The 26,557-nt window shown below is 39.1% G+C and overlaps 2 protein-coding genes across 6 annotated transcripts in view; both read left to right on the top strand.

The window, feature by feature from the left end:
* tncb (tenascin Cb) overlaps positions 1 to 15,147 on the top strand; it is a 64,977-nt gene extending 49,830 nt beyond the window's left edge. For 4 of the 5 annotated variants that reach the window (XM_079606541.1, XM_079606539.1, XM_079606540.1 and 1 more), the window contains 15 exons: positions 534 to 623; positions 1,339 to 1,602; positions 4,143 to 4,418; positions 7,712 to 7,984; positions 8,707 to 8,829; positions 9,800 to 9,943; positions 10,177 to 10,296; positions 10,395 to 10,538; positions 11,388 to 11,518; positions 11,695 to 11,827; positions 11,942 to 12,093; positions 12,379 to 12,475; positions 12,618 to 12,779; positions 13,463 to 13,626; positions 13,776 to 15,147. In XM_079606541.1, coding sequence (XP_079462667.1) covers positions 534 to 623; positions 1,339 to 1,602; positions 4,143 to 4,418; positions 7,712 to 7,984; positions 8,707 to 8,829; positions 9,800 to 9,943; positions 10,177 to 10,296; positions 10,395 to 10,538; positions 11,388 to 11,518; positions 11,695 to 11,827; positions 11,942 to 12,093; positions 12,379 to 12,475; positions 12,618 to 12,779; positions 13,463 to 13,626; positions 13,776 to 13,886 — 2,384 coding nt within the window. In that variant the 3' untranslated portion in view covers positions 13,887 to 15,147. The remainder of the gene's footprint in view (positions 1 to 533; positions 624 to 1,338; positions 1,603 to 4,142; positions 4,419 to 7,711; positions 7,985 to 8,706; positions 8,830 to 9,799; positions 9,944 to 10,176; positions 10,297 to 10,394; positions 10,539 to 11,387; positions 11,519 to 11,694; positions 11,828 to 11,941; positions 12,094 to 12,378; positions 12,476 to 12,617; positions 12,780 to 13,462; positions 13,627 to 13,775) is intronic. The other variant, XM_079606542.1, reaches the window with a different exon arrangement.
* Positions 15,148 to 23,663: 8,516 nt separating this feature from the next.
* On the top strand, positions 23,664 to 26,452 carry b3galt8 (beta-1,3-galactosyltransferase 8). The gene has a single exon (XM_079607172.1). It carries the CDS (start codon positions 24,799 to 24,801, stop codon positions 25,780 to 25,782), a length of 984 nt encoding a protein of 327 aa, XP_079463298.1. The 5' UTR covers positions 23,664 to 24,798; the 3' UTR covers positions 25,783 to 26,452.
* Positions 26,453 to 26,557: the final 105 nt, after the last annotated feature.

Genomic DNA, 26,557 nt, shown 5'->3' with positions numbered 1-26,557 from the left:
CTCCTTTGTCCTTGGGAGGCCTGTTCCATGTAAATAAGGCGGACGATCTGTTCGGCTAATAACGCAGAGCCTCTCTCTCGCACACACACACACACACATCTCACTAGTTGTCTCTTTCACACAGTTATTATCTGTAATTGCCGTCACGCCTGTGATTTTATTGATAATGAGCTTCCTATGCATTAGGCGTAATTTCATGCTGGAGGACTCCTGCACAGTGACCTCTGCAGGAGCCAATACAGGCATTAAAAGGGGTAAAGTGTGGGATTTGGGCTAAGGGCTCTTATGAATGGGGGCTGTGGGGATCTGAGAATCTCTTGTATGATGGTAAATATTGTCTCTGGCATGTGGAGAAGCTCTTTGATGCGGCAACTGAAAGGCATTAGATTGATATGGCATGAAGATGAAATTGAAACCGTGCTGTCGCTAGTATGAAAACAATTGCCTACCATGGAGGTTCCAAAAATAACACCAATGTGAGGGATTAATGGTTTCATTTTCAAAAAAACTATTTTTGTTGGGTTTTCTCTTAGGCCTTAGGCCCGGGACCGAGTATGGAATGGGAGTGACGTCCATTAAGGAAGAGCGTGAGAGTTTGCCTGCAACAACCAATGCTGTGACTGGTAAGACTTAACAAAAATGGTCATTAACTCACAGGTGTTTTATGTATCTTATGATATGCAACATCATTAGTGAAACTGAGTAAAAAGGTGCATGTGAGATCTACTTTCATAATAAAGCTCAGTTGTTGTATTTATAATTCTGAAAGGAATAGTTCAAGAAAAAAATTTACTCTCTCTGTCAAGTACCAAAAGGATAACAAAATGCACAATATCAAAGTGCTCATGTATCATAAGAATGGTCCATATGACCCCTGTGCTTTCTGAAGCCTTTGTGTAACAAACTGGCCAATACTGTCATTTGTTGTGGTCAATTGAATATGAATCTGTTTGGTTTGTGAATAATTCATTGTTGAATAGTTTTAATGAATCACTTGATCCAGTTCACAAAACGGGTCTGAATGAATTCAACTCGTTGACCGATCTGGTTGCAATGGTTAACTGCTCACTGGATTATCAAAAGTATTGTTTAGCTTCAAAAGACTATAAATATAGCATTATAGCAATATATTTTATGGTGCTTTTGCATTCACTTGGAGCTTGAAAGCTTCAATTCCCATTCATTGTAATTGAATTAAAATAAGCAACCAGTTTCTTTTCCTATTGTATTCAATGGAAGAAACTCGGACAGGTTTGGGACGAAACGAGGGTGAGTAAATGATGACAGAATTGTCATTTTTTTAATTAACTAATCCGTGTTTTGTCCCTGTCCTCTTAGATCTTGATGCTCCCAAAGAGCTTCAAGTAAGTGAGACCACAGAGACCACACTGACACTTGTTTGGAGGAGGCCGGTCACCAAAATCGACACCTATGAGCTAGTGTTTGCATCTGCGGTCGGCGAGAGAACTGAATTGGAGGTACCTGGTGCTGCCAATACCTACATCCTAAGTGATCTGACCCCTGGCATGCTGTACACCATCAGCCTTTCTGCCAAGAGAGGAAGAAAGATGAGTGCGCCAGCCACCTTGTCAGCATCCACAGGTTAGTGTGCATCATTACATTTTCATTTATATATTTTGAATGCATCTTCACATCCCATTTTCTCTTGCTTCTAGAGTGACAAAAGCAATACTGCTTTGGATCATGAAATCAGCTTTCAGAAAATATGATTTGAATCTAATTTTTCACACATAAATATTTATTCAGCAGGCCACTGAGGATCTGAAGGCAACTCAGGGATTTATTATCTTCACTATTTTCCCCCATAAGTGTCAATATTTATTTTGGAGTTTGAAGATATTAAAGTCCTTGTTCTATGAATTTGAATTAAATATTTTGTAGCTCCTTATCTTGAGAAGACTTCTATAAAAATCTAAAAATATTCATATTGTCAGTATGCCACTGGAAATTGAAGCCTAATATCCCTATTCTCTCATTTATGGCATGTGGGTTTATTTTATGGTTTAAAGAAAAACCAATGAAAGCCAAAAGCACTGCGGTCAGGATGCCACTTACTTAACTTCCAGAACTTTGTTACCAAAAATGTTCTTGCTTATATAACATAGCAATCATTAACTAAAACCAGGGAGCTACAAAATATAACCTCAGTTGTTTGCTTTGGTCGCAAAGGCAAGACAACAGATATAGTGTTTCTCAAGATCCCAAAAACACACACACACACAAACTCTCACACACGCACAGAAAGCTCATTCATGTGATAATCGTCAGAGTGAGCCCACTCCCCTTTTGGATTTGCGTGATTTGACCACAATGAACTGTGGGGCGGACTGATAAATAGGACACATGCTGAGCCGCCTGTTAAAATGTTGTCTCTGAAATCACCAGCACTATAATCCCAATGCATTTATTTCAGCAGCCATTATCGGCCTTAGACACGGCACACAAACATGTGCATACACTTCCCTCAGACCCAAAGGATTTGGGAAGATGGGGGGAAGGGAGAACTCTAGGTCTGGCTTTCTTCTGTTCACTAAATGCTTCTCTGGTATTATGAGAAGAGTTTCAGCTTGTAACACGGAGATGTGGAAATCTGATGACTGAGATCTCAATGGAAACATATCAGGACAGAACCAGGCCAAAAAAAAGAGAGCAAACCGTCACATGCATGCACGCACACAGTTATGCTATGTTGTGTTAAGGTGCGGTCAAATTAGCGGAATTTAAAAAACGTGTGTAGTGATGTATGAAGCACATCACAGACAGAAGTCCCTTTCAAACCAAGCAGTTGGTCAGTGTGGTGAATCTGCCTGTCCAACATGAACCGTTCGCTCTCACATGAAGTACATAAATGCATGGTTTCCTATTCAAATTACTGGATTTTGCTTCTGACTTTGACATGTGATCGCAGCTTTATGATGTAAATAACATGCATGTCTTAAAGCCCACACAGTGGTGTCTACGTAGAGCCAAAAAGGGTTGTGCATGCGTCCAACAATGGCTTTATCCAAATGCCCTTGAGGTGTTTGTGGCCTGAGGATCTCACCGCAATAAAGCCATTCTTTAATTCTACCTCCTCTCATTCCCATCTGCATGCAGTGAGGACCACTCCTCAGACTTACATGGGCCGCTTTCAGTGGAAAGAACTCTATTGAATAAGTGTGCAAAATGAAACAATTTGACCAAATTTCACTTCCCATGAATGGCGCAAGATGATCAATGAGTTGTTTTGCTGTTTGACAGCTTCATATTGTTTCATTTCCAGGTTTTAAAAGCGACAAGCGGCCCTAATGCCTGGGAAGGTCATTCACTTCAACCCCATTGTCAACCTATTTGCACGCCACGTTTCTGCCCTCTTGAATGTGCATAGACAGGATAATGGTTAGCCCACCGTGCATCTCCTTGCTATCTGCCCTCACTTTGCCTGTGAATGCTGACAATGCACAATGATGTTCAATTCTAGGTTGCACTGCGCTGCATGGCTGCCTCCCATGTTTGAAGTGTTCAGCGTACCTCTGCTCAGGCAGGCTAGGCAGGACCTTCAAAAATTAATGGCTTTTCTCAGGGCCATTAATACCAAAGCTGTCTCAGCAAACTGGTGCTTGGATGTTAATAGGTTGTAAGAGAAATGACTGCAAATTTGTTTGTTTGTCACTACAACTTTCTGAAAGTTATTACTTGTGTGTTTTTTTTGTTTTGTTTTTTCACTGCATGGCCAGATGTTCCTGTTCTGTTTGGAACAGATGGCGATGAATTTTTTAGGAGTAACAAATTAAGTGGTTTATTGTTGTTCGACTTGCTCATAACATACCCCCCCCCCCCCCCACACACACACACACACACACACACACCTTTAATTGTTAAAATGATTTGCATTGGTTTGAATAATGTGAAACATTCTGCACTGTGGATTTTTGTTTAATGTCTTTTTTTAGCTTTCAGGCCTTTTTGTTTTCACCTCAATAACATTTGATTCCAAGCAACAGAAATGACCATCATCTTAAAGAGAGAATGCCTTAAGAAGTCAAATCTCTTTAGTTACCATTACCCATGATGCTCTTCTCCTAAATGTATGTGTTTTTTTTCTGCCAAAATAATTATCTTCTGGTCTGTTTGTAATCCAGATGATGAGAAGCCTCAGGTGGGAAACATCACCATCTCTGATGTGTCCTGGGACAGCTTCAGTGTGTCCTGGGAGCTGGACAGAGGAGAGGTTGAGGGCTTTCTGATTGAAGTGTCTGACCCAGATGGCTTATTTGATGGCCAGAACCACACATTATCTAGCCAGGAGTTCAGCCTGGCTGTAACTGACCTCTCCCCTAGTACTTTCTACAGGGTCACACTGTATGGGCTGTACAAGGGAGATCTGTTAGATCCTGTCTTTGCAGAAGTCATCACAGGTATTATTACTTGGACCAGCTTGGTTGTCTTTTGGCATCTTTTCTTTTCCAGTCTTTGGATCAAATGCTGTGCCTCAAGCAGCAATACAGACTAACCTCTAGTCTCTTTTCATTTGCAAATGTTTTATCACATCACATGTTCAATTGATTCTAACAGCTTTTCTGTATCCTTCTTAGTGTTTTCATCTCTTCATCTATCATCTATCATCTCCATAATTTTTATTTATTTATTTAGTATTTATTTTATTTTCCACTATTAATATATAAGGTTGAGTAAATATTGGGCACTGTCAACTAAATAACATAAATATAATGCAGCCTCATCAAATATGACTTATTCCTCAATAAATCCTTGTTTGAAAATGCCTACTTCCCTTACTAGCTGGCCTCCGTTACACAGCCTCAACCATTACTGATTCCAGAATAAACATAAAACATATGATCCACAGGACATCATACAATATCCGTAAATAATAGGGAGCAGATGCTGATGTCGTAAGTCACATGACAATACCAACATGGCTGATGTGGTATGTCTGGATTTTATACATTACATGCTATCTCAATTCGTATGAGTGAGTAAAAGGTAGCTAATTCATACCAATTCGCATGACCTCACTTGTACAAATTCGTATGATTTGTCTAAACCCCAGTGATAGATAGGTTTAGGGGCAGGGGCAGGTAATTCGTATAAATTCAAACGAATTGGGCAACTCGTAAAATATGTACGATTTAGCAAAAATCGTAAGAATTCGTATGAGTGAGGTCGTATGAATTCGTACAAATTAGCCACCTCATAAAATACGTATGAATTGCCGTGAGATCAGGTTGGTAGAACATACTTGAATGCAGTACATACTTTGACATTATGTGATTTCAGATGCAGATAATCTCTCAAATTTGCAAAGCGCCACAAAAAAAGCATCTTTTAAGTCAGCTGCAGATTCTGTGAAATGTGTTTATTATGTGTTGAAGTGTGCTGACATTCAGAGCATACCTGCACAGCATCATAATGCCACCCCACACATTCACGTCTGCATAATCACCAGCACAGCCTGCAGGTGCAGTAAATGACCTCTGCCTGTCTTCACTGGTACATTTGTGTTTAACAGGCAAAACAAAGTTAGACTAATGATGGCTTTTTCATTCTAATTGACTGCGGCATTCAATTCACATTGCTGGTGAGTCCATTTAAATCATTTGGATTGTGGCATTTATAGTCTACCAGCAAACCAGACAAGTTGTATTGTAACAAACATACATTTATTAGGCGCATACCAAATTTTTGCCCCAGAACCCCCCCCCCCCCCCCCCCCCTCAGAGAGTCAGCGAATAGAGCGGGTGACTAGGCTGGGGTGTACTGCCATGGAAGTGATCCTGAGGAGTTTTTGTCGCTTCTTGTGAAGGATCTTTTCAGTATGCACGCCCAGTTTTCTGACCCTGCACTACTTCTCATTCTTATGCCTCACTTTCACACATTTTCTTGGCGTTTATCAGCCAGTGGCTGCAGGGGCCACAGTTGTAGCAGTCTCTCAAGTCTGCATGCAAATAGGCAGAGGAGAAGGGGAACTGATTGGATTTCTGTTAACCTCCTCTCTATTCATGTCACATGACCCATGAACTCTTGCCTCACTCTGTCCTGAGTAATACAAGCTTTTAAAATCAGAAAAATGTACAATATTTACAGAAACTTTTCACTTTAGTTGGTGTGCTTATCCCTGCTGTAAGATTTAGCTGCGTCAACACAGATATCCCCCTCAGAGGTTTTTGCTGCCTGCTGTAGAATTACTGCTTCCAGAGCTTGTTTCTGTAGGTTAGCTGGCGCCTTTTCCACCTCCACAAACAGATGCCTCTTTGTCAGACCAGGGAGACTTAGAAGCCAGTCAGATGAAAGTGATCCTTGGAGAGCACATGTTAGTACTCTTGAAATGCCTCAAACACTGCTGACACTCTTAAACAAGTGAACAGTGCTAATGAAGAGGGACAGCTCCACGGGATTTGTCCTCGCTGGTTTTCATTTCCAACACTTTTCCACATTCAACAAATGTCTTTTCTGTTTCACATCATCCAGAGCTTTAGAGGAAGAAGAGGTTCAGTCCAGTCAAGGGTCTTTTTTCTCTCTCTCTCTCTCATGAAAGTTTAGTTTAGGACAACAAGGCTCTATTAAAGCATTGTCGGTTTGGATCAATACATTGTGTGTTTTTTTTGCCTTTATGATAGCAAAATTCAGTATAATAACTTGAATAAATTTCCATCCCATTTCCATAATTTGTGTGAAATAACATGACCATATATATCCCGAGGAGACAGTGATCAGATTATTCTAAATATAAACTATATATTTTTTCCTTTTAAAATTGTAATCAGAATATTTATTCCCATCTGTATTTGTAAATAAATTATACATTAAGAGCCTGGCTGCTGGATTGGTGGACGTCTCTGGTTCTGACTTTTCTTTCCAGCCTAGAAATTAGATTGAATTAGGTCAAGTTATTATAACAAGTTAACATGCTGCTACTCCTCCTTCAGATGAAGAAAGAAAAAAAAGACAAATCTTAATCAACTGAATTTATGGTGCTATAATCTACTTCTAAAGTAAAGGCAAGAAACGTGTGTAAGGCAGTTCTTGGTACACAATGAAGAAGAAACCACAGAATATTAAAACTGGAACATATTCGGTCATAAAACAAAGCCATTGTTGAAAATACAACATTGCTTATGTGGTCAAGACATCCCTGAGGCTTTAGGTTTTTAGTTTTACATATCCTTACCACAATTGCTTCTCTAGAGATGTCCCTCTCAGAATTCATGTCAGTGGCCATTGCTAGTTCAGCTAAAAACGAGACGATAAATGCGTTTCCAGGATGAGCCCTTCTGTCAATATGATTATTATGGATATGTCATTGTCCTGGAACAGCTCTGTCTTGAACTCTGCATGACTGCTATTATATGACGATACAATTATGATGGTGGAACCTAATATAATGGTGGAAAATTCATCAATGTCAATTTTTTTCTCCTACTAACCAACATATCTCATTCCATATTCTAATCAAAATATGTAAATTAAATTTACTGGCTCACTGATTTCAGCATCACCTGCCATCGATATAGAAGCAACTGATAGATGACAGAACAATTGGCTATTTTCATGCATGAGTAACATTATCGCTGAATTGTCTCTAACAAACACCACAAAGACCTGCATGTGCACTTCTTGGTCATTTAACATCTTTTAAGTACATTTCACAGAGTTTACAGAGGAAGAACAACTTTATTATTTTATCAAACAGAAGCTGAACCTGAAGTGGAGCACCTTTTGGTCTCGGACATCACACCGCACGGCTTTAAACTGACATGGACAGCACCGGAGGGCGTCTTTGAGACATTCACCCTCAAAGTCGTCGATTCTAATGGACTGGGCCAACCCCGCCAGATTAGTGTATCTGGAGACAAGCGAACAGAAGAAGTGACAGGTCTCAATGAAGATATGGAGTATGAAATTGAGCTCTTTGGGATCATTTCGGGACGGAAATTCCAGCCCATTTTGGCCGTAGCTCGAACAGGTATTGGATTTTTATGAGACGCTGGTCTCCACTAACTCTTTTTCTTTATTTTCTTCTGTTCTGTTAACTAGTAGATTGGTTTGGTCAAAACTTATAACATGAAAATGGAAACTTGCAAACACAAGTCTTTTATTATCCCATATTTAACTAAATGATATCACTCATTATTTTCTCATTGTGTCTACAGAGTAGCTCAAGGTACTTTCATTAACGACACGTTCATTCAAGTCTTCTCTCATTCATCACCAGTCTCTCTCTCTCTGCTGTGTGATCTAGGGGTTTATTTACAGAGCAAGACCAACTATTTTGTGTATTTTCCTTGTTTTATGCCTGTCTCTAGCAATCTTCCTTTATATAGCGAGCTTCAATTTCCACTTTTGCCTGATGTTGGCATGTCACACTATTGTGTCTCTGTACTGGGGGCAAGTTAATCTTCTTGCATCTGTCACGCGAGATTCTAAGGTCCATCGTTGAGAAATAGCTTTAAGGCCAGGGCCTTTGTCTGTGTGTCCTTTATCTGTAGCCGCACAGTTGGTTGTCCTCATGTCCTGAATGTTTACTTTCAAGCATCTATTTGTTCAGCTGCATAAGCAGTTCAAGAAGTTTCTTCACACGCACTGTATTTTTGTTTTTTGTTACAGTCTGAACCACACAGATGCTAGACAAATTTTTTTTTAACAATTCATTCTTATGTGCTTCTTATGTGTGTTATTTCTACCAAGGCCTAGGTACACCCAAGGGGATACGCTTTTCTGACGTGACTGATACATCGGCTACTGTTCACTGGACTATGCCCCGTTCCCATGTAGACAGCTACCGGGTCACATATGTACCCGTTCAGGGTGGTAAGTAACGTGTGGTCATTATCGATTCAGTACTGTTACTTAATAATTATATGCATTACCATTCAAAAATTTGGAAAAATTTGAGAGTTGGATCAAATACATTATTACAATTTTAAATAACTGGTCAAATATTATTTGAATATATTTGAAAATGTCATTTATTTCCGTGATGGCAAAGCTGAATTTTCAGCAGCCATTATACTCAAGTCTTCAGTGTCACATGATCTTTCACAAATCATGCTAATGTTGAAAATAGTAGGCTACCGCTTAATATTTTTGTGGAAACAGTGATACTTTTTGAGGATTCTTTGCTAAATAGGAAGTTCAAAACAGCATTTATATGAAATAGAAATATTCACGACATTATAAATGACTGTTCCTTACTGAATAAAATTAATTTAGTTAAAAAAAAAACATTCTTTTCGTGTCCTTTTTTATGCCTTAGTACTATGTATAGCACATTTGGAGCCTTTGGTCTGGATATAAAAGCAAAGCATTCTTCCTTCTTCAAAGTCACAGTTTTGACACACAGGCCATCTTCGAAAAGTGAGACTTTACCGTGCGGTTTTCTATGCATTTGGATGGCTGCCTGTTGGCAAATCATACTATTATTTGTACTTCTTCAGTTTATGATTTGTCATAAATCATGTATTGCGTAATATATTGCACAAGTCGAGGAGGAAATTCTCTTAGACTGCCTTCTTGGCATAATAAATTGATTGAATTCAAGAGATGTCCCCCCAAAGTCCCATATTGTCCTTTTAGCCTCTCAGTGTTCTGTGCAGGTTTTTAGATCAGGCCGTCTTCAGTTATGTGAATCTATCAGTGCATATCATCAATCCAAGCCAAACTGTTTTATCCATCAGCAGAGTATTCTTGCATGTCACCATGCCAATCAATAACAGACAATGCTGCCCTCTAGTGGCAATCACTATTCTAGTTTATTCCAGTGTTCTGTCTCCCCCTGCAGGCAGCCCTATGACACTGAGAGTAGATGGAGGAGAGTCTCAAGCCATGCTGCCTAACCTGACCCCTGGAGTGACCTACCAGGTCACTGTTATCGCTGTGAAGGGCTTGGAGGAGAGTGAACCAGGATCTGACAGGGTCACAACAGGTACGTCTCACTCTAATATTGTATTTTAAAATAATTAATAATTGATTAAATCATTTTGTAATGTTTTAGCACCTCATATTCATTAGACTGCTTTGTAGTCAACCTCTCCTTAGTCTGTATAGTAAGCCTATTAGTTGTGTTTTGCTTTCCTATCTGGCAGAAGCCTATACTAATCGACTCCAAGTTTTAAGTTTGCTTCTCTCATGTTTCTGCGTGTATCTGTTGGCCCTCAGCCCTGGATAAGCCACGCGGTCTGACAGCAGTCAACATCACCGACACCGAAGCCCTGCTGCTGTGGCAGCCGTCCATCGCTACTGTGGACGGATATGTCATCACTTACAGCGCAGACAGTGGTAACTCAGCTCAGACTGTCATTCATTATTCTTGCTTCAGGCACTAGACTAAAACAATGGAGCAGTGAGTCTCAGTTGTGTGTTTTGTTCTTTGTCAGTGGCTCCAGTGATGGAAAGGGTGTCTGGGAACACTGTGGAGTTTGAGATGAGCTCCCTCACACCCGCCACCTTATACACCGTTAAAGTCTATGCAGTCCGAGAGGCAGCCAAGAGTGCTGCAACCACAACAGAGTTCACCACAGGTAAGGGGAACGCTCACTCACCCGTGCACACAAACACCACAAGATATCTATACTCACACACACAAAATATTTTATTGTTGTAAAGCGAAACCGCATAGCATCTGACAAATCTTCCTACTGGGCAAAATACATGAGCACTGTATTATACATAATGACCACCAAAAATTTAATAAAATTCTCTCTTGTTTTCCCACCACAGTGTCATTTCCAGTACATTTTTGATTGCTGTGTTTAATGGCATTGAAATTACATTTGATACATTTTTTTAAAATAAAAAGGCAGGTTTGGTTGGCTTTCTAAATCTAATTTCATAGCTAGCATTTTGAATAAATTAAATAATTTATATTAATATTTAAACAATCATACAATTAAATAATATTTTCACACTTTTTGCAGAATCAGCTTCATGGTAAATGAATAAAAAAAAGATTTGGTTCATGAGAATATTTCACCTTTTATTTGGAAATGGAAATGTTTCATTCAGTAACCATTTGAAATATTGAAACCATTGAAATCACTCATCAATGCAAGTTTTAAAAGTAGTAATTCATATTTGTATGATGTAATTCGAAAGTCTGGGTTTGAGAAAAGGAATCTATACATAATCTATAATGTGACATTCATAACAAAACCAAAATATAATAATAAAATAAAACCTGTTAGTTTTAATAAATATCAACCCTTCAGACATAAGTGCCCAAAATGTAAGATTCATTCACACACACACTGTCAGCATCAAGAGTTCATGCTATACTATCTTAATATGACAATTCCTAGCACATAGTGGGGATGGGCAGTTATCAGTACATACTCATTTTTATTGCATTAACCAAGTGCCTTCTGTCACAGATGTTGATGCCCCTCAGAATCTGGCTGCCAGTAATATTCAAACAGAGACTGCCATGTTGACATGGAAGCCACCAAGAGCAGACATCAGCGGGTATATCCTCAGCTTTGAGTCGGCTGATGGCATGGTCAAGGTGAGTGAACTGCACAAATAAATGACTAAACATTAAACATGATGATCTACAGCAGTTTATTTGTGCCTTAAAACTAAAGCTTTATAATTTTCCCGATCTACAATGATTACTACATGCACAGTCCAATGCTTCTTTACTGACAGTTGTATGTTCTTGGTTTTCTTCTCTTGGCTCAGGAGGTTGTCTTAAGCCCCACAGCAACGTATTACAGCATGTCTCAGCTGACTGCCTCCACAGAATACACAGTCAAACTGCAGGCCATCGCTGGGCCAAAGAGAAGCAGAATCATTTCCACAGTCTTCACCACCAGTGAGCCAATACATTTATGTTACAGCTTCACTGCATGATTATGGACTCTTAGTTGTGAAGATGTTGAATAAATAAACTTGCCCTTGGTCAAACTCTTTTCTTTCTTTATCACAGTTGGAGTGCTGTACAAGCATCCTAAAGACTGCTCCCAGGCTCTGTTGAATGGAGACACAGCCTCAGGCTTGCACACTATTTATGTGCGTGGAGATGAGAGTCAGCCCCTGCAGGTCTACTGCGATATGACCACTGATGGAGGCGGCTGGATTGTGAGTAATTCTTCCTCAAATAACATGCAGGATAGAACAATTAGCTGTTGTGATCTTATATAGAGTTTCTTTTTAATGGGATAGTTTGCTCAAAAATGAAAACATTCACTCACCCATATATCATACCAAATGCTCCAATGAAAGTCATGCAGGGTTTGGAATGACATGGGAGTAAATAGATTATGATTGAATTAGAATTTACAAGTGAACTATTCCTTTAAAGTCTCAGCAAAAACAGGCTCTCATACACAAGAGTCATTGTAATATTGTGGTACCTCCACGCAGGTGTTTGTGAGACGGCAGAGCGGTAAAGTGGAGTTTTTCAGAAACTGGAAGAACTACACTGCAGGCTTTGGTGACCTGAACGATGAATTCTGGCTAGGTATGTTTATATCTGTGCAGATATGGCAAATTGCCAATATTGCCTTAAGTTATAATATAATTAAATGTGTTATGACATGGTGAATGATTTTTTTATGATTTTGAGCATATTGTACTACTGATTCCATTGGCTGTGTCTGCAGGTCTCTCTAACCTCCACAAGATCACCTCCTCTGGCCAGTATGAGCTGCGCGTGGACCTCAGAGATAAGGGAGAGTCTGCATATGCACAATATGACAAGTTTTCAGTCTCTGAACCACGCAGTCGCTACAAAGTCCATGTCGGAGGATACAGCGGCACTGCAGGTAAAGTCTTTGACCTCTCTCTACTTCTATTTATATATATTTTAAATGTAATTAAACAATTTTGCCTAATATGTGTAAGTATGTATATATGTATGTATGTATGTATGTATATATATGTGTGTATTGATTTATATTGATTGAATTGAAAAGTGATTTAATTGAAAATGTTTAAATAATAAAAAAGTTGTTATTACATTGTGTTGTGTATATATATATATATATATATTCATTCATTTAAAATAATAAAATCAAATATTTATACAACAGTTCAATAAAAAAGAAAGAAGTCTCTTATGCTCAACAAGACTGCATTTATTTGATATACTGAATAAATATAAATACAGTAAAAACAGTAATATTGTGAAATATTATTAAAATGTAAAATATGTTTTCTATTTTAATATATTTTAAAATGTAATTTATTCCTGTAATGGCAAAGCTGAATTTTCAGCATCATTATTCCAGTCTTCAGTGTCACATGATCCGTCAAAAATAATTAAATATGCTGATTTGGAGTTCAAGTGACATTTCTCATTATTATCAAATTTGAAAAGAGGTGATGAACAGATTTTGAACACTAAGTGTGTATGTATGTGTACATATATTATGCTCAAAAGTAAACATAAAACTTGATCAATGCTAGTGGTTTTAAAATCTAATTTTGTGTTGATGCTGTTTTAAAGGTGACTCAATGACGTACCACCACAGCCGTCCCTTCTCAACTTACGATCATGACAACGATATAGCTGTCACCAACTGTGCGTTGTCTTATAAGGGAGCTTTCTGGTATAAAAACTGTCACCGAGTCAATATAATGGGCCGATACGGAGACAACAGTCACAGCAAGGTACACATTTCAAATGTGCTTTCTCACTTTTCATACAGTAGAGACAGATTGACATTTGTGTTTGAGTTCCCTATAAGAGAATCATGTGAATATGAAAGAGATGCATACTATAAGTCAAGATCATTTGAATTGTTGTTTTTTTCCTTCAGGGTGTAAACTGGTTCCACTGGAAGGGTCATGAGCACTCCGTCGAGTTTGCAGAGATGAAGATCAGGCCCGCCAACTTCAGGAACTTTGAGGGAAGGAGAAAGCGATCATAAACCAGTGCGCTCCGGCTCCAACCAACCTACCCTCCTCTGCTGCCAATTCTCCCCTTGTTTCTCCTGCATCATCTCATCCCCTTCATCTACCAAAGCCACTGCCAGGAGCCCAGCCTGCTCTCTACACTCTCCTACTCATGGAGAACAAGAACAAAACAAAAGTCTTCAAAGCTAAAGTCCATACACAGTTGTGTGTGTACCACTTCTGTTCAACAGTAAACCAATAGACTCATAGTGAAGTGTTTAACATTACACACTGTGCCTGTACATCATACGCACACCAAAGACAGACACTCAGTAACATCTAGATAATGCAATGCTGACGGAGGGGAGATTTTGAGTTTGGCTTGGTGCTTTCCAGTTAAAAAAATAATGATATTATTCTTTCTGTATATCACATACAGTTACAATGGAAAGAGTTGAATGTTTGTGTGTGGTATTTTATTTAATGTTATTGGAGCCTCTTCCCTAGGCTGTGGTTAGCCTTGAGAATACTTTATCCTTTAACTTCTCAATTAGGGTGAGAAGTTTAATGGCACATGATAACTCAGCATTTCATATGCAGGACTGCATAACAATATCTAGTGGGGAGGCTCAGAGATCTTTTCAACTCTTTCTAGCCTGTGTGTGATCAATCTAAGTACCCATGCTCTCTCTCTCTCTCTCTCTCTCTCTCTGTCTTCTCTCTCCCACAACTCATACTCATCAGTTCTGAAGTCAAGTGGCACGTTTCTCGAACTGGTATCTTTACAGTACTGCTAAGTGTTCATTTATATGCACCTTTTGTCGTGTTTCCTGTACCCTATAACTATATTGGCATTCAGTCACAAAGCATAAGAATCTTGATTTGTTGCTTGATATCCTCTTAAAAGATTTCAATGAAACAAAGGTTAAGGCAGGACCTATGTTCAATCTTTGGATTAAGTGATACTTTGATCGCCAGCTATGAGCTTGTATAATGTTCAAGAATCATAAAGGAAAAGTAATGGCCAGGTTATTGAAATTATTGTAAACATAGTCTTATATGAAAGTTCTGTTTGCAGAAAGAATTAATATACAAAATAAGTCTTCGTGTTTGCCCCTACCCTGCTATCGACTAAACCACTGACCCATACAATACCTGTGTAAATTATGTCTCGTTTTGGTATTTGAATATTTTTGTTTGTTTGTTTGTTTATTAAATGGGTGTACAACAGGTGTTTCTTTGTAACCCCTCTTACAATAAAACAGATTTTGTTTAATAAATCACGTTTGCAACATGTGCATATTTGGTCACACAATTAGCCTAATGTAACATTTACAATTTTCACATATATTCAAAACATTTAATTTGTTTCATAAATGCAATCCATAAAGAAATAGATGCTGTGGTGTTTTTAACTTTATTCAAGTGCAACCACGCAATCTGATTGGCTGGCTGGCCGTTTTATCATCACTGTACCAATCCGCAGCTACCTGGTAGACGGGTAGGCTAAAGGTGGAAGGTAATGGGGGAACTACTTTTTGATGAATGGGATCGTAGATAATGAAAACATAGATATACATAATAAAGGCTAGATGTCTTACGGCGGAGTCTCTAACGTCATCACCCGGTGGCCATCTTGTCACAGGGAAGCTTTCTGTAAGGTGAGTGATCTGCACGAACACAAATACTCTTATCTTGCTGAAATCTTGACGGATTTACAAACGGTTTGGTTTCTTACAAACGTTATTAATGTGGCTATAATTCTGGATGCTTGAACATGTTGAAATATATAATATTATAATTATTCATAAGTACGCAGTGTCATACATCTCTGACGTTTATAACAAACCAACCCGTTTGAAAATCGGTAGAAAATTGAGCAAGTTATGGTTATTTAAAAAGTACATCCCCCTGTGGCAAGATGGCCACCGTGTGCGGACGTCGACCTCCATTGGCCAGCAGCGCGGACGAGACATCTAGCCTTTATATGATATCTATGTACGGACAACATGGCAGTGGTGTCCTACATAAATCGCATGGGGCTTCAGGTCGAACAACCTGCACGCCATGGCCAGGAGTCTCATTCTGTGGGCTTAGCAGCACAACCTGCGCTCGCTAAGAGCGGCGCACGTACCAGCGTAACGTTACTCCAGACCAGAGTCATTCTTAAGCAGAGTCGTGCCATGGCACGGTTACGTCCCTAAAGTGCTCGCAGAGTGCAGGTTATTTCGCTGGTAGCTCTCGCCAGACGACGAGAGAGACGCGAATTTACTATGCTAAGTGCTTGTAATATCACAACTATTCAGTGTTTTCAACCACATAATATTTATTTTAGGTTTCAGACATTTAAAAATCAAATAAGTACTAAAAAACAGTGAATTTGAGTTTGTAAAATACACACTGATCATGATGTCTATGGAAGCGGCCATAATAATCCTTCGGATCGTTTCGTCACGGCGCAATGCATTGTGGGAATCAAGGTACGGAAGTAGATGTACTGGGTAATTCACCTTTGGCTAAGCCCCGCCCCCCTTAGTTACTGTTGCTACCTCCGACAACTTCATCTGGGCTCTGGTTTGGTATCAACATGGCTTATGCTGTGACAGCTCTTCCTGCTGAAATTTTATCAAACTTTTATAAAGCAGCAAATAAAGTGTCCGATAGAAGTAGGCAAAAGTGTCTGCAGTATGCGTTTGAAGGCTTTATTCAAGACATACGGTGAAACGCAACAACAACAAGGCATCCAAATAGAGGCAAAAGCATAACGGTCACAGTCAAAAAATGAACCACAGCATATCCTAATGGAGACGGAGGCTGGGACTCACAATATCAGGAGAAACACTGTCATGCAAAGCTGGGTAGGTCTCTATTCACTTCTATAATCGTTATTATTTACAAAGCAAACGGACTACGCGAGTATAAAGTTGTTATTTATTAGCAGCGTGTGCTAGCGTATCAACAATTAGGGCAGAGAACCGAAATCATAACCTAAACAGCATAAAACTGTCTAACTAGTATAACTTCACAGTAAGGTTAAAAGCTAAATGTATCTCAGAGCAAAAGTGAGCTTGTTGATCCTTGAGGGGTTTCGCTGACTGAGAGGACGTCCACACAGTTTAATCCAAAGACGACACTTGTCAGGATTTAACTTCTGTTTTGAGAAGGGGAAAAAACGGACACCCCCTCCAACCTCTCTGGGAAATGCATATCTGTGTTACAAATGCCCCAGGCACAACGTTTAACCATATTTTTTATAAAACGGCGACGTAATAGCCTGCCGAGACCAAAATTATGAGCCTCCTGCGTTGAAGTCAAAGGAGCGCCGTGAAAAAGTGTCGGACCCTCTGTGGGAGCTTGTTCTTGGCTGTGCTGTGATTGGTCAATCTACATTCTAGGGCGTGGCTTAGCCAAAGGCGAATTCCAAAAGGGGGTAATCCATCCGCCGGAAACTGAAGCCTCCGCGGGCACCGCCATTGTAGCAGAACTTCACCTGCTGTTAGCATTCCATTGACTCCCATTCATTTTTGCGTCACTTTGACAGCGAATAACTTTACATCTGAAGCGTCCAAAGACTCCATTTGTCCATTATTTATTTCTAAAGAAACACGACAATGTATAAAGGGCTCCATTACTTTGTATCTTACGTTATGACTTCGTAGAAGCCGTTTTTGTAAAAAATAGGCTAACGATTGCGTCATACCCACGCGACTCTCTGTCGCACTGTAAAGAAATTACCGTATAGACCGGCGGAGAAGCTCGCAAGCAATCGGGGGGACGTGGAGGCATAAAGTCAAGGGAGAAGCCCATAGAGATTCATAAAGTTGTTCCTGCTGCTGGCTCATTGACAACTAATAATCACGCTCTCCGTCTCTGCGAGATTCGGAAGGGAATGATTCAGATTTCTGTCGGCACAAATACTAGAAGACCCACGTCACATCTACGTCGTCAAGCTCAGTTTGAGCCTGCGCAGTTCGCCTGGCGATCAGGAAGTGAGTGCTTCAAATGGGCTTCACTTTTCTCCGTTGAAATCTATGGGGTCGCTGTGTCCATCTTATATACTGTCTATGGGTAATTCAAATTGTAACGTTGGTCATTTGATAATATTAGGTTTAATTTAGGTTATTTTAAGGAAAATGGTTCAGTATTGCTGTATTGTGAACTGCTGTAATCGGTCTCACGGTCGACGGCAAATAAATCATGTTAATTTTCGTACTTGGAAAAAAACGCAAGGATACTTGGTCAAAGAGTATAGAAGTTACTTCTATACTTACTCTTTGACTTGTTGTCTGAAAGAGGCGTCGGATGGCTTGGGTCGCCACTGTACGGAGGAAAACCATCACCTTTAAATCAAGGACTATAATTTAATTTGAAAGTATGTAAAGTATGATGTAATTAAAGTATTTATTTTGGTGAACGGGTTGTGTCTGAGGTGAATGTTAATATTATGGTGGGTTGTGTCTGAGGTGCAGTGTTGGGCAAGTTACTTTTAAAAAGTAATTAGTTACAGTTACTAGTTACTTCTTCTAAAAAGCAACTAAATTAGTTACTCAGTTACAAATTTTAAAAGTAACTAGTTACTTAAGAAAGTAACTATTGCGTTACTTTCAAGTAAAATTACATTTTAAATCCTCAAATGTGACCCCACCTCTTTAACGGAACTTAAAATACATGTGCATGTTCAATTATGTATGATAAATCTGAATATTATAATGAAATGGACACTTAATACAATACATTATTAAAGGGATAGTTCACTTTAAAATTAAAATTCTGTCATCATTTACTCACCCTCAAGTTGTTTCAAACCTGTATTAATTTATTTCTTCTGCTGAACACAAAGAAAGATATTTTGAAGAATGTCAGTAACCAAACAGTAGTCTGTACCCATTGACTTCCATAGTAGGAAAAAAAAATACTATGGAAGTCAATGGGTACAGAGACTACTGTTTGGTTACTGACATTCTTCAAAATATCTTTCTTTGTGTTCAGCAGAAGAAATAAATTAATACAGGTTTGAAACAACTTGAGGGTGAGTAAATGATGACAGAATTTTAATTTTAAAGTGAACTAGCCTATCCCTTTAACAGAAACATGAAACATTGTACACACATCTAAAAAAATATATGTTGCTGTGTGGGGAACTACTTGGATTATTTATTGGGCTCGTCGCTACACTGTCTCTCGTTGACTGACTGGCTTGTGTTGTTCCTTGTGTGAACTGTCCTGTCCGACTGTGCGTTATGATGGGTCGTTCGCAATTCATGAACGTTAGTGATGATGGGCAAAGAACGTATATTGACAAGAAGTGAAAGCCAATAGAACGTTCCATTGCAACACCAGCGCCCAGCAGCAGCCCTACGTTTCCGCCATTTTGGGGTGAAAGCGACTCGGCAGTCCACTACTAGTGATGTGTCGTTCGCGAAGGAGCCGGCTCTAAGAGCCGATTCTTTGAAAAGAGCCGGACTTCCCATCACTATCCACTAGCTTCTTGCTGTCGCTATGGCAATATCAGCTGCTTTATATATATAAAAAGACCCCCCTGAGGTCGGCAAACGCGCGGGCGCGTTTTGCTCGTTTTTTTTTACATAGCAGCAAAATAGACCTAAAATACTCCGTCGGTTTTGGTCATACAGACTTAAGAAATATGAAAAAATAAGCTGTTAAATGTCTACTTTTTTATGTGTCCACTTACAATCGAAATAAAACATTGTGCTTTTGTAAAATAAAGAAAGTAAACAGGGAGTGCTTTATGCCTCTCCGTCTCCGTGAACTTTTTTTCTGAAGCACTTCTCTAAACTCAAACAAAACTCAGCGAATACTATTCACTCAGACATGAGCTATATATCTCTATAATCATTTAGGTGTGTAGTTTTAAATTATCTAATTCAAATCTAAAACAAATATTCTCTGTTTATGTAATCTATATAAAAAGAGCGAGAGATCAGCTGTGCTCATTATCGTTCTGGCACCTCATTACTCCGCTAATGTGACACGCCCATCGAGAGCGCGCGCTATTCAAACACAGATAATCTGGAGCAACACATGCAAACCAGTCAACGCCCACAACAGCTGGACAACACACTCGCTGTGAGGAATAGCTCTGCTAATAATATCGTGATTATCCTGGAAATTTTACCTCAAACGTGCTGGAGTAGCCGAACAACGGATCCAGCTGCAGATCATCAGTAAGTGCTTTGTTCTAATCGCGATATGAAATGGTGTCTGTAATCCGCAAAAGACTGTTTAAATTTGAATCGCGTTTCTGTGTTTGAATGAATGAACGGCACATGCTGTTGTTTACTCCAGCTAGCGCGTTTCTGTGTTTGAATGAATGAACGGCACATGTGCATGCGTTTGTTTACTAACGTTACAGCTCGCGCGTGTCTGTGTGTGTGAATGAAATATCTATTGCCTACTGAGATGAGTAAAAATCGACTGAATACGTTGAAATAAAATGTCTTTGTATAAGCAACATTTTAAACTGCAAATTAACATTTATGCCCTAATATAGGCTATATTATAAAAGAGGATATGTTACAGACGAAATATGAAAGACAACATTTCGTTTTGGATAGATTATAAAGTTTGTACTGCCACATCAAAACCTAATTTCCAAGGTGCAAACAAAATCTTAAAAGGTCAATATAAGCCTTCTCTTTAAATTATTTTTGTGTTTTATTAGTGACAAATTTGGGGAGAGGATAGCCTACATAATCCAAAACTTTCTGAAAATACGAATGAGAATTAACTGCACAATTACTAGAAATGTTTACCTTGGATATTATACAATTTGCAAGCATAGGCCTACAGAGTTTGTGGAAAAATACACTTTTTTTTCAAGATGTTTCCAACTCTGAACCAATTCTGTAGATGTGTGTGTGTATGTATGTATGTATGTATGTATATATATATATATATATATATATATATATATATGTGTGTGTGTGTGTTGTTTGCATTCTGTGTGGCTCAGTGACACACTCAGTGAAAGGCTCATTAGTATGCAGCATTAGCAGGTCTTCTTTGTCTCCAGGTGTGAATGAGGACATTATTCATGACCTTGTTGGATCATTCACGCCCCCCTGCATATTGCCTTTCCAAACAAAAAGTGTCTTACAAAATTTAAATCAATCTATTGTTTTATGTGAACGATTAGCCCGGATGATTTTCAGATCATTTTGAAGTAAATACTCTAGCCGACAACATCCATTAGTCAAAAGTATTGTGGGAATATGTGAAGTTGGTCGTTTGTGGTCTTATATCAGAACATTTAAGTTTGAGTTTTTTGAATAACCACGCATAAATAATATTCTCTCAAAAATGCAAACATGTACATACATGTTGCTCACATATTATGATAGTCATGTTCGTGCTAAATAGAGTGTAATTACACCTTTGCCATTAATATGTTTATAAGCAACTGAAAAAAATACATATATCAGGTCATGTCAAAACATCTCAAGGACCCCAAAAACACCTTAGACTCCAGAGGGTTAAAGATCAAATCCTAACTGAATAATGACAACATATAATAACGTACAATCAGCACTAGTGATCATCAAATCCCGTTTAACAGTTTATTTCACAGACTTAGACAAGTCTTCTTTTCCCCACAAAACCTTCAGTTTGGTTTGACATTCTTTGAAGTTCAAGTATTAGCATTTCAAACATTGAATTAATACCAATATATAAGTTGCATGCCATAAAGGCCAAATTTACCTGTCAGGGTATTTGGGAAACCGATGAAAGGCAAGATTTGTACTGCACTGATAGTTTTTGCAGTTTATTGCCGAGCACTGCTTTCTTTTATTCCACTTGGACTTCGTTGTCATTCTGTTTGTTTATGTGTAACTGTTACGGTAACTGTTATCTGTGCTGTTGTCCAGTAACTCCAGTTGGAATCTTCACCCCAAAATGGCGGCCGCGCCACCTAGTGGCTGTTACCCAGAAAGCATCAGAGTTTCGCCTCTTGTTCTTCTATACTCTTTGTGATGGGTCGTTCGCGAATGAGCTTTTGATGGGTCGTTCGCGATTCGCGAATGAGCCGACTCTAAGAGCCGGCTCTTTTAGGTGAACGTCGGGAGCTGGCTCGCATATCTGAAGAGCCGACTCTATTTTTACAAATTTAGCCTATAGAAATTAAATAATTATGTAATAAAAATTTAAATATTATAGTCAAAGTCATTTAAAGAGCCGTTTGTGAGCCAAAAGAGCCGTCTCTTTTCAGTGAGCTGAGTCAAAAGAGCCGAATGCCCATCTACTATGCGTGCTTTCGAACACCCGCCCAACTCTACCTCTGATTGGCTTACAATGAAATTTTACTCTACATCAGCCAATCGTCAGCATTTATGCGCTCTGGTTACGTGGTTACGTGCTCTGCCCACTAACCAAGGAAGAACAGTAAAAAAAAGTATTTGCCTCTCGCTCAGAGATCTAGTTGGTCTGATGAAAAAAAAACAGCTTCATCAGTTATAGTAACGCGCCGCATTTTTTTGGCAGTAACGGTGTTATTAAGATGAGAAGAGTAATCAATTAGATTACTCGTTACTGGAAAAAGTAATGCCGTTAGTAACAGTTATTCCCATCACTGCTGAGGTGAATGTTAATATTATACCGGATTACAGAACTACCGGAATATCAGTGTTTCATGCTAATAAATGTGTGAATATTTTGAATAAAAAAAGAAAAAATGACAAAAGCATATCATCATTCATTCAGCGCTGTGTTGTAGTTGCGCTGTGTCCAGTGTTGCCAGATTGGGCGGGTTCCCGCCCAATTGGGCGGTTTTGAATTTGATTGTGCGGGTAAAAAAGGCTTTGGGCGGGTGGACAAAATTTGGGCTGGTTTGGGGTCAGTTCGGCGGTTTTCAAACATCTACATTTTAAAATCTAATTGGTTAAAAAACTAAACTAAAGTGTGCATGTAGTCCATAAAATCAGTCACCATGACATTACAACACACACGCCCATGCAGTGCAGAGTCAGCTGGCGTTGGTGTTGACGTCACCGACGAGCACGCACTTTTAGCCAATCAACGAGCGATCAGCAGGAAGACGTGATTTAGCGCGATAACTTGTAGCTGACTGTATTCAAGTGATCGCTAATGCTAAAGTGACATACAGTAAGTTGCATCTACAGTAAAGAGTGAGATAGTGAGCAACTCTAAAAACGTACACATGTTGATGACTCGATGGTGAATATAAAGATGAGAGCACAGTTGAATGACTTGAATTGAAATTGAATATGGGACGACTCCTTTCCATGGTCATATGCACATTGCACACTAGCCTAACCAGACATCTGCAACTTCTACACCGTCCAGACTGCATGCACTCTCTACTTGTCCCTGACAGCGGCTGAAAAAGGTTTGAATCAACGATTAATCAGTTTTGACTGCTAAATTCTGCGTTTTGTTCTGTGTACTTCCGAGGGTTAAAGTCATCGGTTAATTTCTTGATTGCCGTTTTGACAGTGTCAAATCCGTTTTGATCCGTTTTCCTGGGAATTTTTTTTATTTTTATTTTTTTTATCCGTTTTCCTGGGAATTTTTTTTTTTTTTTTTTTTTATCATCGTTATTTTGTTTTAAGGATATACTAATTGTGCTTCTCAATGACATGGCCATACAATTATATCACATTATTTTGGTAGTAAAATTTTGGGCGGTTTTTACTTGTAGTGGGCGGGTTTTGGTGAGCTTTTGGGCTGGAAATCACCGTCCCAATCTGGCAACACTGGCTGTGTCACGTGACAAGCATTGACGCGTCACTATGGAAACACTAAAGTGACCGATTCGAAATAACGGTCGCCTTGAAAAACTCACGCTGGGGTGTAAGTTAGAATATTTTAAACTTACGTGTGAAAGGGTTATCTTTTAAAAGTGCATCACAAACGGTCTGTTCTGCTGTAACTCTACCGCGTTGCTGCTACTTACGGGAACTATTGAGAGAGGCTCCGAGCCGCCGCTGTAAAAAAACCGTTCCATTGGGGGGAATGGAGGCTGGCTCTCGATTCCAAATTTAGGACCGGGGGCCAGACGGGGAGCCAAGCTTGTTGACACAGGGGCACTGTCTCTCCCGGTTCATATGGTTCTATCTCGAACACGTCCGAACTAAACTTCTCTCAGCACAACATGTCTCAGTTCAGTGAACTGTTGGATTTACTGGAGTAAAATATGCTCCGGGATATTATTTTATTTCGAGTCGGAGGGACTGTCAGGCATGAACTAATTAACTAATATTAGTAGTAACTTGTGGATCAGCGCTGAAGCAAGACGTGAACGATTCAGCAGTGTAGCTAGTTCGATCGGTTCACTAAAAAGAACCGGTTCAAAAGAACGATTCGTTCACGAAGCTTACATCATCCATTCCTGCCTGTACTCGTCTCTCGGCTGAATTCCAGGGCGAGGCACATCTCAAGTGAGGTTCTCGTAAAATCATGTTGCCAGGGTGTGCGAGGAAAATGCGCTTATATGGGGGGAGAAAACTAGGTAGTGTTTATCGCCTGATTTGCGATTATTTGTGCGGGTTTCTTTAACATTTTAAATTAAGAAACTTAATAGCTTAATCGTGAATCCAAAATCAAGCAAATGTCTGTCTTCATTCTATAATCAAATCATTGTTTCGCTTCTGTTTTGCCTGCCTATGCCAGAATAATCTGGCAACTCCGGATAAAACACTCCCCGGTGACTGTATCGGCTACATGATAAATATATTATAAATAACCTTTATAGCCAGCTGGTTTATCTTGTGAATTACGTCCACTTAAAACCGATTGAAAATTAAAGTTGTTTTACTTTAAAAGTGGGGCAGCAAGTTAAACTCCACCTGTCAAGAAGGGTTTGTAACTTCTACCAAACAGACATCTTAGCCTTACGCATAGCTTTCGTCAAATATTCAAGTTTTGAAATGTCCTACATGTGGGGCAATTAAGTTTGTATCGCGTGTTAATATGCGGAAACGATCGCGGTTTAAACTTCTAAAATACCTAGCTGTCGCTGGATTAATAACACTTTTATTTATATTCGCTTTCAACGGCACATTACTTTGGCCATCTCTTCCGGAGAAGACTCCAACACCTAAAGAGCTCCATGATGTGATCTCACCGTCAACATACAGATTCATTTTGAACCAGCCAGAACTGTGTGAGAAGAAGAGTCCTTTCCTGGTTCTTATGATCCCAGTGACTCTCAAAAACAGAGAGGCTAGGACTGCTATTAGAAGGACATGGGGTCAACATGGCTTGATTCCTGGTGTGGCTATTTTGCATTTGTTTGTCCTTGGTCAGCCAGCACAAAGCGAGCCAGTACTGCAGGAGCACCTTGAGACGGAGAGCAAGGAATATGGTGACATTATTCAAATGGACTTTGTGGACAGCTACCATAATCTCACAATCAAGACAATGATGATTATGAACTGGGTAGCCACTTACTGCCAGGCTGCCTGGTATACCATGAAGATCGATGCAGATGTCTTTCTCAATGTGCGTTACCTGGTGGACTACCTGCATGGTCGGGACGAGTCCTCAAGGAAAGACTACATCACTGGATCGGTCATCTCAGATGCTGTTCCTCACAGGGATAGTTACAACAAATGGTATATCCCAGAGGATCTTTACCCAGACACCTGGTATCCTCCATACGTGTCTGGAGCAGCATATGTCTTTTCCACTGACCTGGCCAGAAAAATATCATGGGCCTCTAGATTTGTCCTGCCAATTCCACTCGAAGATGTTTATGTGGGGATGTGCCTGCATGTCCTGGGTGTAAAACCAGTTTACGCAACAAGATTTCTGAGACTTAGGAATCTTTTTGAGGTGCGCAAGCTTAGTTATGAAAGGTGCACTTTTTCCAAGCGTATTGTAGTGAATGGCTTTAATCCGCAGAATCTTCTCCGCATTTGGCATGACTTTCAGAAGTCTCAATCTACATGTTGATACAGACTATTTACCTTCATCAAACTGAAAGCCTAAAATTGTATTAGAAGTACACTCCATTCCTTAAACAAGCTTCACACATAATTATGATTTGATCCGTACTTACACATGCAGAGAGAACATAATACAGTTTCAAATGGCTAAGAACACTTACAAAATAATGTATTATAAAACATTTTTAATATATAAATAAATAATCAATACATATTAAAAGGAAGGTCAATAAATAAATGCATATGGGTGGAAGTGGTGATGTAAAACACTTCCTAGATAACAGGAACTATTACAAAAATATTTTTTTCAAAAGAGTAAAAACACTAGGAAATGTGTGAAATGGGTAATTCCTGAAGATAAGAGTCCTCAAGAAGTGGGGATGCCTGTTGTGCTGTTTTCATGATTTTTCTTTATAGTGTGAAGTAATATCAATAAAAATATATTTGGTCTGTTTTCAAAATGTAAAAGACATCTGATTGGCTGTTTTATGTGCCCTTGTAATTGCTGTCAATTTGAAAATCAGAGCGACACTTATATATGTCAGCAATTTATTTTATTAATCAGATTGCAGTTGCATTTATTTAAACTGAGTATGCTTGTGCTTCTGTCATGAAACATAATTCGTAGCAAATGTGATGATAAAAGAGTTACCACCTATGCACTTTAAACAATAAAAGTATTATAAATTATTATGATAAAATGTGTGATTATTGTCTCTGTTTCCTCTATGGAAGGTCTATTAAGCATACATTTTGAACTGATTGCAAACCGCAAAGATTCT

The sequence above is a fragment of the Phoxinus phoxinus genome (assembly GCF_949152265.1).
Source record: "Phoxinus phoxinus genome assembly, chromosome: 3".
In the NCBI taxonomy this organism is placed as follows: Eukaryota; Metazoa; Chordata; class Actinopteri; order Cypriniformes; family Leuciscidae; genus Phoxinus; species Phoxinus phoxinus.
The sequence above is the reverse complement of the archived record's forward strand: the minus strand, read 5'-3'. Positions and strand labels throughout refer to the sequence as shown.

Excerpts from the sequence above, each read along its gene's own strand:
- b3galt8 (XM_079607172.1), top strand. The coding sequence starts at position 24,799 with ATGCGGAAACGATCGCGGTTTAAACTTCTAAAATACCTAGCTGTCGCT.